Consider the following 15,765-nt stretch of genomic DNA (forward strand, 5'->3'; position numbering starts at 1 on the left):
TACAGATTAGTCTTAATTCTGGTTCAGTTAAAAACTGAACTTAACCTGACTGATCTGCCTTCATCTGGTACTAACTGTAAATACTTCAATACATTAAAGCTAGCAGTTAGTAGGAATTCGTTAGCCTTAACTCACATTGTCTCCAGTGCCTTTGTTTGAAAAGATCTTGTAGCCACATGTATAGACGCATTGGCCGAGAGGGCTAAGACGCTTTCTGACGGAGGTGAAGGCCACGGGTTCGATTCCCGGCTACTCCCATTGCGGTGTGTCCTTGGGCAAGGCACTTTATCACGATTGCCTCAGTCGACCCAGCTGTAATTGGGTACCAGCAAATTGCTGGGTGTAAGGTATAATTGGTTTTAGCTGTTCTTAAAATAGGGTTGCTCAAAAGCTCTACAGAGCTTATGCTCATTGTTTCACAAAGCGACGGCAAATTTATAAAATTCACCTTACCTTTATGTCGATTTACAAACAAATATATTGTTGTTTTGTTTGATAAAACAATAGTATACACTTATTGATTCGTCCCCTCTTGGGCTATAGTTTTGACTATTGACGTGCAAGCCATCGAATAAGCGTTTTTATTACATGATATCAGAAATAATTTTTCTTTTTTTCTCCAAGTTTTGATATTAGCCAGACAAAACTTAGTATTGAACAAACGACCGGTTTAGGAGTCATATAATAATTCGACTTGTTATGTATTCAGCTCCATCTTTTGCTGACTGGTCAACGTTTTTTAAAACAAAAAACGATCACGTATATATTTAATCTGCATGATGTTAAATATACAAACGTAAAGTATGGGACAAAAAGTTGTTCGGGGATGGTCCTTCCTGATAATTACTTAAAGATTTTTTTCATTAAAAAAGTATTAATTTTTTAATAACTGTTAAGTCTGACATTATACTGTTTGCTAACAGTTGGACATGGAATTCTGTGTTATTCAGACAGGAAGGATTATTTCTTAATCTTTAATGCACTGATCAATATTTACACAAGACGTACATCTTTAAATAGGTGAAGGACAGCTTTAAGCGGCTCGAAAATTTCTATGTTGCTGGCGTGTAAATATTGATGTGAACATATACTGTGCGCTATACATAGGATAAAATATGTCAAATAAAAGTGATATTTATGATGTAATTGTGATTGGCGCTGGGATTGAGGGTTCATCGACTGCGTACCAACTTGCAAAGAGTGGGAAAAACACCTTACTGTTGGAACAGGTAGTAATTTAATGTAATTTCTTGTTTAACATATTATTGTTGTAAATGGAGGCATAACGCTAACAAAATATGATTCCTCTGCTTGCTGGGCAGATATGCCCAAACACCAGAATACTTATTTTCACGAGATAGATAATTTTAATATATAGCTCTGTATAGCACAGGTGCCCGTCCAGTCTTGGTGCCCATATGGGTGCCGCCCCCTCCAAAAAAAAAAAAAAAAAAAAAATCAAAAACACTGTTTTAAGCCTAAAACGAAAAAAAAAATTTTTTTTTGAAAAAAATTTTTTCCCTATATATACTCATAAGGAAAAGGTGCATGTGTTGCCGTAACGCTATGGAGGTTTACTAGGACACGCTGTGGAACAACCAAAATGTCCAGTTCAATACCAGTGCAAGCTACCCTGCTGCAATTTACACATCATGCATTTATAAAATAGTAAACAATCCTATTCTACCTAGAAAACAGCCTTAACTAACTTACATTTAAATTCTACGACGCAAAGAATGGAATAGGTTTTCTACTTTCGTTTTGAAACAAAATGGCCGATCGTCACTGTTATTTTGCAAGTGTCTAGACAATTTGGCTTGTTTGAATTTAAATGTAAGTTATTTAAGGCTGTTTACTAGGTAGAATAGGATTGTTTACTATTTTATAAATGCATGATGTGTAAATTGCAGCAGGGTAGCTTGCATTGGTACTGAACTGGACATTTTGGTTGTTCCACAGCGTGTCCTAGTAAACCTCCATAGCGTTACGGCAACACATGCACCTTTTCCATATAAGAGTTTATATAGGGAAAAAAAAATTCAAAAAAAATTTTTTCGTTTTAGGCTTAAAACAGTGTTTTTAATTTTTTTTTTTTTGAGGGGGCGGCACCCATATGGGCACCAAGACTGGACGGGCACCTGTGCTGTATAGTAGTTTCTTTTCTGGTAGTAAACATGTATATACAATTTACCTAGCTATCGGCTAATCTATTCGCTACACAAACTGGTTATACATTAATGCGTCGGCATGTGGATCTCACTTCAAACAAGTGTCAACAGGTGTTTGAAATACAGAGACTAGTGGCAAGCAAAATCAGAATACTGAATTTTTCTACCTCTTCCCCAGTTACTTAAATAACCATATACATGTATGTTATATGAATTTTATTATGCAATAAACATACTAAAATGTTGAATAAATGTTTCAGTTCCCATTGCCACACAGTAGAGGAAGTTCCCATGGGCAATCACGTATCACCAGGAAGGCGTACGGGCCTCAAGAATTCTACACAAACATGATGGAAGAATCATACAGAATTCAAGATGAACTTCAAGCTGAGTGTGGAGAACAATTATTTGTGTAAGGATAGCCCTTCTTATCCGATTCTGTTCCTCCGCATACCTTCTCGGCGTTTTTTTTTGTGTGTTTTAAGTTGACCGACCTATCTGTCCGTAGATAATAGGTTCGAGCTTTCTTGGAGCTATGACAGTGCCTTTCCAACTGACACTAGGACGCACATTTGAAGTTGAAGTTAATAAGCACAGTCCAAGTAAAATCATTCTTACAGTATAAATTTAAATACTACACATACTAAACCTTATTACCGTTGCATCATTGTCGGACAAATTAAACTAAATTGTTCTCTAAATGCATTTTCTTCCAGAAACTGCGGATGTCTCGTTTTTGGACCTAAAGGTCACCCTTTTGTGGCAGACACCGAGAAATGTTTAAAACGCCATGGTGCCCCACACGAAAAATTTGGTGTAGATGAACAGCGCAAAAGGTATCCGAAATTATCACTTCCCAGTGATTACGAACTTGTTCTTGACAAAACCGGTGGGATGCTTAGAGCTGACAAAATGTTGCAAGCTTTTCAGGTAAATACAAACCGCTTAACAATACATTAACAGAATTATTTTATGTTTTACATATACATAATTATATATTATTTTCGTTGAATACGATTGTCATTTTACATGTATTAATTATTCTGCTAGTATCTCACATCTGAAAGCTATCGGTAGGAGAAGACTTTCATTGAATTAAATCAGCAGGAGAACATCCAGTCACTTGGGGTTAGGATCCCACTCTTCTCCGCCCCAGCAGACGATATCTTTAAGCGTTGCAGCAGACGACATTTTTTTACGTTTTAAAACGAACTGAGCACAGGTATGAGGCAAGCGCACTTTTGTTAAAAGATATATGAGCCGCGCCATGAGAAAACCAACATAGTGGCTTTGCGACCAGCATCCGCGCAGTCTAGTCAGGATCCATGCTGTTCGCTAATAGTTTTTCTTATTCCAGTCAGCTTTGAAAGTGAACAGCATGAATCCTGACCAGACTGCGCGGATGCGCAGGCTGGTCTGGATCCATGCCTGTCGCAAAGCTACTATGTTGGTTTTCTCATGGCGCGGCTCATATTTAAACAAGTTGAATGTTCCATTTTTAGCGAGGTACGGAAGGGGACATGTGGCCGTTGATAAGTTTATAAATGTTTTAACTCGACTGTAACTTTAATTAAGCGAGGTTGGAATATGCATCTAGTGTGCTTCTAACCCACGACTCTCCGGTAACTGACACATTATCAGCTGACTCAGTTTGTACTGTTCTACTTGTTCAGAGGCAGTTTCAACGTTACGGTGGTACTTTGCGGGACGGAGAACCAATGTTAGACTTATATCCAGGCGACATAGTATCGATAAAGACTACCAAAGGTGTTCACCGAGCGAAAAGTGTCGTTTTGGCTCTAGGTGCTTGGGCAGCCAAATTCTTACCACGGATTGGAGTCAATGTCCCATTAGAGGTATGACCTATATATTCTTGAGTCTATATGATGCAAGTACACACTTCAGAAAAAAAGTTAATCACAGTAACAGATTTAGCTTATCTAAACATGAGCCAAGTTTCGAACCCACACGTCATGGCGGCAGCGCCTAGTCCCAACCAATCTTACGACTGTACAAAGTACTCAACCACAGCATCTCAATGCATGTACAATGTTGCATAGATTACGCGATTAAATATGATTTCAGCTGTATCATATCGGTGAAGGGCTTTAATTGTTGTAATGGCGGTGCTTGGTCTCAATTGTGTCACGCTGGTGACGATTTTGTTTTTGTCACACTTGTGACGAGTCTCAATTGTGACACGCCGGTGACGGTTGAATATTGATATCAGGACTGAGCGCATAAAGACTGAAAGGTCGCCGTGCTTCACACGGAAGCTAAGAGGAATATAGTTATAATAGTTCCTAGTCTCTCATATCTGGAAACTTGGCTTTTTTCCCCTGCAAAACTGTCACGTGACAATCAAAATTCACTCATCCATATATAGTAGTACGTAAATTAAATCTATATGATAACAGGTATCTTGTTATCTCTTTGACGCTCTGAAATCTATAACTCATATCTTGTTGTTACTATTATGCCCTGAAACGTCAACAAGTATCTTGTTATTACTTTGATGAGCTGAAATTATAAAAAAAAACTTTATTTTTTATCACATTGGCTTTCTGGAACTGTAACAAGTATAATTATTGTTGTTACTAGTACTTTGATTCTTTGATGCTCTGAAAGTATGAACAGTATCTTATTACAATGATGTTGTGAAACTATAACAAGCTTACTTTTATAACTTTGATGTTGTGAAACTATAACAGGTATCTTGTAATTACTTTGATGTTCTTAAAGTGGTGGATTCAAGTTAACTTGTCGTTGATGATTAGTTCAAGGTAATATAATCCCTTGGAAGACATTATTAAAATCCTTTTAATTATTGCAAAAAGGATATTTTTCAAATTTTATTGCCATGCTTATTTCTAAAAAGAGAAATTATTTCATTCTTTGACGACATAAGTACGCAATTTTCATGATTTGCTAAGCTGACATACGTATTCCAGGTAAGAATAATACCTATTAACAATAGCTATAACTTCTCTATTTAGTTACTCATGAAAAAATATCTGACTATACTTTTAAAGCATGTACATGTTCTTTTTTTTATTTGGTTGTCATGGTTACCTGAGAGAACACGTTCTCAACTTAGCTGGTATATGTACAACTTCTTTTTATCATAAAATTATATTTCATCGTAGATCAAACACAGAAATGACCCTTCTCGTGCTCAGACAATGAAATCTAAGCTGATAGGGCATGCATTCCTTTGATGTCATGGCGGCGATATACGAGAGTACTAAGTGAAGATATACTTGTATTTATCTATAAGTTCTCAAATAATGATAAACATTTACATAATGATAACTTAAATACAAACTGAAGTTTTCAACAAGCCCAGTATACCTCACAACAAAGAAAGGCAAAACGTAGTAGCAAAATGTAAAATTACACAGTATCGTAACTAATTAATTAGCATTTTAAATAAGCTGATAGGACTTAATAGAAGCACACTTATTTATTTATTTATTGATTTATATTGATTTATTGGTTGGTTGACTGATTGATTGATTGATTATCTTTGATTTGTTATCATTATAATACGGGAAAACCGAAGCTATCGGCACCGCATTACCGTTATAGACATGTGAAAAAGAAAACCGATTATTCTTGTTCTGCCGTATTCTAACGAGTTGAAAATATTCGCGGTATTAATGGAGTCGGTGTTATTCGGGTTTCTTCATAGTCTGCTTAACGAGTTTACGGATGATATTGAATAATAATGTACAATAGTGTTTGAATAACAAAATCATCGTCAGTTTATTTTTTTTAAGTAGAAAAACCAGTAATCATATAAATGTCATTCTCATCCATCAGAGGTTCGTCAAAATCCCGAGACGTTCATCCGGGGAACCACGGTAGACCTCTGGTATGCGAGAATGATAAATGTCAATGTAAAACGAATCTCGTCACGCTACATAATTTTGTCTTCTGTACGCTACAGTCCCCGTGGCCAAATCTTGAAATGGTTAGCCTACATGCTTCACATGCACCAGGTCCGGAGTTCGATCTCCGCCAGATGCCTCATTTTGTTTGGACCAGTTTTATCTTTTTTATTATTATATATCATAAATTTTGCAAATATTGGAACTTAAATCATTAATGTGTATAATTAATCAGTGTTCTACATTTAACTTTTGAACAAAAGTTTTGAGGTTCAAATTGAAAGGCATTGAATTGCTTGTCTCCCCTCCCTACCACAGTCTTTCACATACATTGCAACTACTTTCTCAAAAGATCATTGACTAGACCTTTACACTTGGAAAAAAATGTTGGCTATAAACTTGAGAATTAAAATTCAAAAGGTTCCTATAGAGCTAAGAAATTAACCTTAATCATATTCAAAAGGGCCATAGACTGTTTGGAGTTTGGTAAATTGTATTGGATTTCTTGAATTTCGACCAATAGTGTTTGTCTCTGGATACAATTCTGGTCAAGAACTCTTTAGAATGAATTTGAAATAAATGGTTGTTTGTCATTCTCCCGTACAAGAGGTTTACCATAGCTTTATTAGTGGGCCAAAATTTGGCCCCATTCTTCCTTCTTTAAAGAGCGTCATTTAACCACAATAATGACATTTAAAAGAATTGCAAATGTCTGTGTTTAGAATAACAGGATTATGTAAGTTCCATTATCTATATACATTGGAATTTTCACTTGGATTACAAAAGTTTACTAGAAGAATATGAAATATCTACATTAAATCACTGTTCTCAACTATTCACCCGAAAAGAGACAAATTTCTATTTAACTGGTTTCTGTGATCATAATTAATATGATTAATGGAAATATTTTAGTTATAATTAATTCTCCTCATCTTTGTGCTGTAGTAGACCTACTTCCTTTTCTGTAGAATATAAATTTTGCCAAATTTTCACTTGCTGATTTTTAATTGTAATGCAGTTTAAAAATTCATAACAAACTAATATTGCATTCAGGAATTATGGATTATCATTAATGCAAATAATTGTGTTAATAACTTAATAGAACATTAAACTTCATAAAAAGAATCCGTAATACCAGATATCACCACTTCTTTAAATTTTTATGGGGCACTGTTGATTTATCAAGAGAGCTCTGCCTTTTAGATAGCACCTAGTTTCATACTGGTTACCTATTAATTGTGATGTCCATTTTCTCTTTAAAAATACAAGTTTTAAAAGAAAATTCTAAGTTTGCTATTAAGCATGAATACTGTCACGTCTGACTTGAAGTTCGCTCCAACATCATCCAAATGGACTGATGTACGGTGTTCCGTTGGGGCCATCGCAGTTTCGCGTTGTCGTCCAAAGGGCGAAATCGCGAAAACACGATATTTTGACGCGAAAACGCGATATTTTGACGCGAAAACACGATGCTATAACGCGAAAACACGAAGCAAAAAATATCGCGTTTTCGCCCTTCTTACCACGAAGGCGAAAACACGAAAAGACGATGGCAGATCGAGGACGAAATCGCGAAAACACGAAATAACAGCGCGAAATCGCGATATTTTTTGCATTGTGTTTTCGCGTAAGAACATCGTGTTTCCGCGTCAAAATATCATGTTTTCGCGATTTCGCCCTTAGGACGACAATGCGAAACTGCGATGGCCCCAACGGAACACCGTACTGATGCCATGTGGTTGAGCGTGACGTTACGTAGGCTTAATGTATAAGTTGTTGTTTTTAAAAATAAACTATTGGTAACACAACTTTGCATTCCCGGATTCAGAAATTTGTATTAGAGAAACAAATCGGCAGCAAAGGTATGATCGTCGAGGTGCATACCGCCGAGTGTAGTTATGTACCGAAGCGGGTATCCAGGACAGTTTTAAATATTAATGTGTAAATGGTGGCCTCTGGTGCATTTTTGGGACTAGATTCTGAGCGCCCAAATATCACTATTATCTTTAACTCATGATCACTATTTTCCATCGTCAGTCTAGTCTTGACACATTTGAAGAAATGATTAGATCTACGTTCATTTAAGCCATGGAGCTAAAACAACTCACTGTTTAAACCGACACATTTTAAAACATTTGCCTTTGTTCCTGATTTTCAAGAGCAAAACCGTCAGGCTTACTGAAAATATCAGAAAGAACAATATGTATGCAGAAAGAATCCGTATGACTAGATTTTCCCGTCAGATAGGCAGCGCCTAATTTTATGTTAGGGAATCGATCCTATCGGGATCGATCCTTCTACGGCAACATACGAAATACCGAATGAGATATATCCAACGAATTAAAAAATGTGTACTTCCGGCACGTGAACAGAGCGTCTGACTTCGGATTTTTTGGAAGAATACGCTTTTTCCTTGTGCCTAATAAGCGTCCACATAACTTGTTCGAACCACAACGACTTGCAAATCAATACAAATATGGGCAGTGTTGTTTTTATTCCAAAATCTACCTTTAAATTGATAGGGAATCGATCCTGCGCGAAGCGACGAAAATTGGGATTGATCCCTCTACGGTAACATGCGATATACCGAATGAGATATTTACTATCGACTTGAAAAATGTGTCCTTCTGTCCGTGCCGTCATAAGACAGTTCTTTTCAAATGTTATGGGATGAGTTGCAGTCAGATCGGTTCCCGATTGAGGCAGTGCCTTCTTTCATATTACCACATTTATATAGAACGACATAATATCTCGAGAGCGCGACATAATACATGTGCTCTGCTTACTATCTCGAGAAATATATTCCAAGCACACATGCAGGCACATGTATATTATTGGCCTTTCATTCCTGTCTTTCATATGACAACAATAACCATTAACCAAGCAAGACGCATTCCAGCTTTCGGTAAAGCTTACATTGTAATGGCGTATAAATTGATGACGTCATGCCTATGGTATTGTTCCTTTTCTCAAAGACTATAATTTTATCTTTATTATACATTTAAGCCGTTGAAGATTACTGTCTGTTACTGGGAGGAGAAAAACGGGAACCATTATAGCATTGAGAATTTCCCGGTATTCATGTCCGAGTCCGGTGAAGGAAATAACACAATTTACGGACTTCCATCTGAAGAGTACCCAGGACTTGTCAAGGTATGTGCTCATTTTAATACTACTGGCAAAAATGATCTTTTTTTAGCATTTTTTTTTTTCAGTTATATAATCGACGGTGTCTTCTTGTCTTCTTTGCGTTGGTTAACATTTTTGTTTAGGTCCACCTTTTCTCAAAAACCATAAGAGCTACAGCTTTGTAACTTTGCACATTTGTTTGTCATCATTAGGTGGGTGACTTAATAGGCCAAGTACCAGAACTCTGATATGCATTTTGTCAGAATTATGGCCCTCTTTGTACTTTGTACTGTTCCTTGGTTAAAGTTTTTGTTTAGATCCACCTTTTCTCAAAAACTATAAGAGTTACAGCTTTGAAACTTTGCACACTTGTTTATCATCATTAGTTGACTATGTTGGCCAAGTACCATAACTCTAACCTGTATTTTGTCAGAATAACGGCCCTTTTTGTACTTTGAACTATAACTCTTTTCTTGCATACTGACAAGCATTTGCAGACGAGCAATGGGACCCGTAGGCGGTGCTCTTGTTATCTTTTGGAGACAAAACAGGGGTATCTAGAAAGTAAATTAATTTAATTTTTGTGCGAAACGGTGGTTTTCATCAGCAGTAATTTGTTTCTATTCTTGTTCTGAACGAGTTTCTAGTGCCGCTGCCTTTACTTTTTTAGCGACTGCTTTCAAAGAAAATGGATAACTCTTTTATTTATTTTGCATGAAAACAACGCAAAATTAAAAGAAAAAAAAACAACTAATGTGAACATAATTATATAGGAAAAGCCAGTCTGACTGAAATGATTTTTGAAAATGCTACGGAATGAACATTTCTTGAGTAAGATAGCGTACTTCAGTCAGATTGTGGAAAAAGCGCAGTTTGAATTTCTTTTTTAGATATGTCTTCACCACGGTCCAAAAATTGATCCGGATAACAGGGACGCCGTAGATAACGAATGGGTTTTAGACACGATAAAGATGATTATAAGGACACATTTTCCAACCCTGGAAAAAGAACCTAGTGTGGTAGAGACGTGCATATATACGGTATATGCTTACACTAGCCTATGTCAAAACTAAAATGGTATTTACTCAGTCGTCGGCATAGTTTTGTGTATCCCGTATCTGAATATACTCAAACACGTTTCAGTTGAATACATTTACACACTTTACGCTTTATAGGATAACGCACGATCTGAAGTATATGTTGTATTATTGCATATATGTCTGTTCTACTTTAAAAGTATTGCACGTCTATATTCAGTCGATTCACACAATGTTTTAATTAATGTACAAACATGCAGCCGCCTTGTTTTTAATTAATTGTTTTCATTCCGATATACAAAGTATGCAATCTAATATGAGTACAGTAGATGTTTTCAACCCGTCATTTGTTATTTGTTATTTTGACAATATTAAAATTACTAAACGTACATTCTCGAAATTTAACTTACACTTGGAACAATATATTTTAATTACACATAAAACATCAACAAAATTAAACAATGACATTATATAAACCTACTCATTTTAGACTTAAACTCGCTTTTAAAAGTCACAAAAAATCAGATTTACAAACCAGAGAAAAAAGTTACGAAGGCAGAATATGATGTCATCCCTATCAAAAAAGGTCTTGATATTTGTATATTATTTACCGATTTTCTAGTAAAACATTAAAATTATATATACCTCTATATTATTTGAATGATATTCGACCGTTCTCAAAAGATGCAACTTCTACGTGTACCTTTTTGACATTTTTAAAAGTTGGCTGTGGTAGTAAAATGCACGATTTAAACTTTGTGTGATTCCATATTTTAACTGTTGATATGTTATTAACACTACGGATAACACAACATTTTATGATATTCAAAAAAGCAAGGATTTGCTACAGACAAACTTAAACAAATCATTGCATTCTTTAGAACGTTGGTGCTTAAATAACGGTATGCAATTAAATACAGATAAAACAAAGGTAATTTTCATTGCCACTGCTCAAAGAAAACGTTCTTTACCTGACTGTAAACTTAAGCTTTAAAGATACATGTATTTTTCTTGGACAAAGTTCCGGCGAAAAAGTTCTTGGCACATACGTTCAAGATAATCTTAAGTGGGATACTCATATTAAACATATTTGCAAAACAGTAGCATCATATATTTGGTTATTGTATAGAATCAGAGATTTGTTAACAGTATCACATCGAAATTTGTTTTATAAGCATATATTCAACAGCATCTGGATATCTGTGCTATTTTTGGGGGAAAACGTCCATACTTAACACAAAATTTTTTATAAGTTTACAAAAACGTGCCCGTCGCACTATTTTAGGTAACGAATTTCAAGATTTTGATCAAGTTTTGAAATTACTTAATATTCAAAGATTTGATAAGCGTCTTTTGCAGAAGGCATGTTTTATGCATAAAGTGTCCGGCTTACATCCTTCTTATATTTATAGATGAAATGTTTCTGCAAAACCCACTAACAAAAACACATCCTTAAGATTGCGTTCTAATACAAACTTGAATTTTTATATACCAAGTACAAGCTGTGAAACATTTAAAGGTAGTCGTTTATATTCAGGGCCAATTGTATGGAATTGTTTGCCAATAGAAAACTTCATTGGCATGTTTTAAATTTAACTGTAGAGCCGGTGGATGAATGGATTTTAATGTTAACAACATTTCATGTTTTATGCATATATAATTTCTTTGATTTCTGTTAGATATTTGTTACTCTGATCATAATACTGTTAATTCTAGTCTAAGAGGGTAACATGAAAGATTAGCTTAACTAAATGAGTTACCCTCTATAAATAAAGAATTTACTTACTTACTTACGTACTTAATTACCAACAACTTATTGATCTAAACGTATTCTTAATTAAAAAAGTACTTTCAGTAAGTTTTGACAGATTGGGAAAATAGTAAATGGTGGGTCAGCTGTTTTGTTCAGTAAAGTTTACACTTACTGAATGGCTTTTGCGGGTCAATAGAAAAATCATTGCCTAAGGTAGTTATTCTTTCATTTTTTGACTTTAGCTCAACAAAATAGATTCTGAACTTTAGACGGGCCATATAGAACAAATTACAGATCGGTGAATTGTAATAAACGATTTTGTTTTACTGGATTTACTGGTTAAATCTTGTTTTCCAGAACACCCCAGACACAGACTTCGTCCTAGATGTTCACCCGTCTTGGAAAAATGTGGTAATTGCTGCAGGATTCTCAGGTAATTTCTCATACCCAAACACGTACAGTTTGTTGGGAGATTCTCGTTATTGTGAAGTCGGCAACCATTCAAGGAAAATTACGGTCTGTCTTAAGACATTACTAATTTTGACTTCAGTTTTGGATAATGCGGAATGTCTTTGTTTGTTCGTTTTAATTTATTTGGATTTAGCACCGTCTATCAGTTATGAACATTCCTCTTAAGTTGTTCCTGGATGTAAAAGGGATTTTTTGCAGAGCCTGTTTTCAGTTTCATTTAGTCACAGTCCTTAAATCTTATATAAAACAATTTAAAGTGCTATAAAGAACATATGTTTTTAGTCATAAATTTGTTTTTTAAAAGTTTGAAAAAACAAGATCGTTTTTTACATCGACAGGTGTCATATTTGTAATTATGTCTCCACCCCTCTGGGGGAGACATATTGTTTTTGCCCTGTCCGTCCGTCCGTCCTTCCGTCCGTACGTCACACTTCGTTTCCGAGCAATAACTGGAGAACCATTTGACCTAGAACCTTCAAACTTCATAGGGTTGTAGGGCTGCCGGAGTAGACGACCCCTATTGTTTTTGGGGTCACTCCGTCAAAGGTCAAGGTCACAGGGGCCTGAACATTAAAAACCATTTCCGATCAATAACTAGTGAACCACTTGACCCAGAATGTGGAAACTTCATAGAATGATTGATCATGCAGAGTAAATGACCCCTATTGATTTTGGGGTCACTCCGTCAAAGGTCAAGGTCACAGGGGCCTGAACATTGAAAACCATTTCCGATCAATAACTAGTTAACCACTTGACCCAGAATGTTGAATCTTCATAGGATGATTGGACATGAAGAGTAGATGACCCCTATTGATTTTGGGGTCACTACGTCAAAGGTCAAGGTCACAGGGGCCTGAAGATTGAAAACCATTTCCGATCAATAACTAGAGAACCACTTGACCCAGAATGTTGAAACTTCATAGGATGATTGCACATGCAAAATAGATGACCCCTATCGATTTTGGGGTAATTCCGTAAAGGTCAAGGTCACAGGGGCCTGAACATTGAAAACCATTTCCGATCAATAACTTGAGTACCACTTGACCCAGAATGTTGAAACTTCATAGAATGATTGTACATGCAAAGTAAATGACCACTATCGATTTTGGGGTCACTCCGTTAAATGTCAAGGTCACAGGGGCCTGAACATTGAAAACCATTTCCGGTTAGTAACTTGAGAACCACTTGACCCAGTATGTTGAAACTTAATAGGATGATTGGTCATGCAGAGTAGATGACTCCTAAGGATTTTGGGGTCACTCTGTTAAAGGTCAAGGTCACAGGGGCCTGAACATGGAAAACCGTTTCCAATCAATAACTTGAAAACCTCTCGACCCAGAATGTTGAAACTTCATAGGATGATTGTTCATGCAGACTAAATGACCCCTATTGTTTTTGGGGTCACTCCGTTAAAGGTCAAGGTCACAGGGGCCTGAACATTGAAAACCATTTCCGATCAATAACTTGAGAACGTCTTGATCCAGAATGTTGAAACTTCATAGGATGATTGAACATGCAGAGTAGATGACCTCTATCGATTTTGGGGTCACTCTGTTAAAGGTCAAGGTCTCAGGAGCCTGAACATGGAAAACAATTTCTGATCAATAACTTGAGAACCACTTGACCCAGAATGTTGAAACTTCATAGGATGATTGAACATGCAGAGAAGATGACCCCTATTGATTTTGGGATCAGTCTATTAAAGGTCAAGGTCACAGGGGCCTGAACATTGAAAACCATTTCCGATCAATAACTTGAGTACCACTTGACCCAGAATGTTGCAACTTCATAGGATGATTGTACATGCAAAGTAGATGACCCCTGTCGATTTTGGGGTCACTCCGTTAAATGTCAAGGTCACGGGCCCGAAATTTGAAAACCATTTCCGGTGAGTAACTTGAGAACCACTTGACCCAGAATGTTGAAACTTAATAGGATGATTGATCATGCAGAGTAAATGACCCCTAACGATTTTGTGGTCACTCTGTTAAAGGTCAAGGTCACAGGGGCCTGAACATGGAAAACCGTTTCCATTCAATAACTTGAAAACCTCTCGACCCGGAATGTTGAAACTTCATAGGATGATTGTTCATGCAGAGTAAATGACCCCTATTGTTTTTGGGGTCACTCCGTTAAAGGTCAAGGTCACAGGGGCCTGAACATTGATAACCATTTCCGATCAATAACTTGAGAACGTCTTGATCCAGAATATTGAAACTTCATAGGATGATTGAACATGCAGAGTAGATGACCTCTATCGAGTTTGGGGTCACTCTGTTAAAGGTCAAGGTCTCCGGAGCCTGAACATAGAAAACAATTTCCGATCAATAACTTGAGAACCACTTGACCCAGAATGTTGAAACTTCATAGGATGATTGGACTTGCAGAGTAGATGACCCCTATTTATTTTGAGGTCACTTGATCAAAGGTCAAGGTCACAGGAGCCTGAACAGTGACTAGAGAACCACTAGGCTAAGAGTGTTGAAATTTAGCGGGATGACTGGACATGTCAAGTAGATGATCCCTATTGCAGCCAACCATCAGTGTCTCTTTGACTTTCGCTCCTGACCCCTAGGACTTTGCATTGGGGGAGACATATGCTTTTTTACAAAAGCAATTTCTAGTTTATTTTATATTTAAGGTCACGGGTTCAAACTGGCACCAGTGGTTGGAAAAGTCCTTGCACAGTTAGCTACCGGACAACGGCCATCTTACGATATGTCACATTTCAAGATAGACAGATTCTTCAAAAATAAACTGTGATTGTATACGAAGATATAAATAGGACATTAGACAAAAATCATACTTTGCTGAGCTTTCAGCGTATTAAAGACACATCTGACAGTTTTCTATATGTATATAGGCCAAAAAAAATTCCTACAGACAGAATTTCTTTAAACTTTGTTTACTGACTGAGAATCAAGTTTTAAACGGAAATATTATTATATCATTAAGCATGTATTTTACAAATGTCGACACATTTATGTAGTTCCATTGCTCCTACTATATTTGTCGTAAAATGCACAAATAAATATGTCGGTGCGACGTTACCCGCCTCCCCAACCGCACACAAAAAGGTATAATAAAAAGAATGCAGAGACATACTTGTTCAATTTTTATCACATGCTTTTACCTTTTTTTGGTCTCAAGGTAAGGTATGCACTTCATGGGTTCATGGACTGGGTAGGTAAGCATGTGTACAAAAAGTATTAATTGCCGAAATCGGAATTCACTCGAATCCAATATAATTTTGATAATATTGAATGAACAAATTATGTGAGGATATTCAGAAAATGTATACGAGTCTTTTTTTTACG

At 36.3% G+C, this 15,765-nt stretch overlaps 1 protein-coding gene across 1 annotated transcript; it reads left to right on the forward strand.

Annotated features, from left to right (window-relative positions):
• The first annotated feature begins 1,019 nt into the window (after positions 1–1,019).
• On the forward strand, positions 1,020–15,548 carry LOC123534083 (peroxisomal sarcosine oxidase-like). The gene is made up of 8 exons (XM_045316139.2): positions 1,020–1,229; positions 2,429–2,580; positions 2,885–3,098; positions 3,842–4,024; positions 9,065–9,211; positions 10,078–10,227; positions 12,335–12,410; positions 15,090–15,548. The coding sequence occupies exons 1-8, from the start codon at positions 1,116–1,118 to the stop codon at positions 15,209–15,211; spliced, it is 1,158 nt and encodes a 385-aa protein (XP_045172074.1). The 5' UTR covers positions 1,020–1,115; the 3' UTR covers positions 15,212–15,548.
• Positions 15,549–15,765: the final 217 nt, after the last annotated feature.

Source organism: Mercenaria mercenaria, chromosome 12, assembly GCF_021730395.1.
Source record: "Mercenaria mercenaria strain notata chromosome 12, MADL_Memer_1, whole genome shotgun sequence".
In the NCBI taxonomy this organism is placed as follows: domain Eukaryota; kingdom Metazoa; phylum Mollusca; class Bivalvia; order Venerida; family Veneridae; genus Mercenaria; species Mercenaria mercenaria.

Bases quoted from the DNA above. Each gene is read 5' to 3' on its own strand.
- LOC123534083 (XM_045316139.2), top strand. From the start codon at position 1,116: ATGTCAAATAAAAGTGATATTTATGATGTAATTGTGATTGGCGCTGGG. The intron at 1,230-2,428 runs GTAGTAATTTAA...TAAATGTTTCAG, and splicing joins ACACCTTACTGTTGGAACAG to TTCCCATTGCCACACAGTAG. The intron at 12,411-15,089 runs GTAATTTCTCAT...TTTATATTTAAG, and splicing joins AATTGCTGCAGGATTCTCAG to GTCACGGGTTCAAACTGGCA.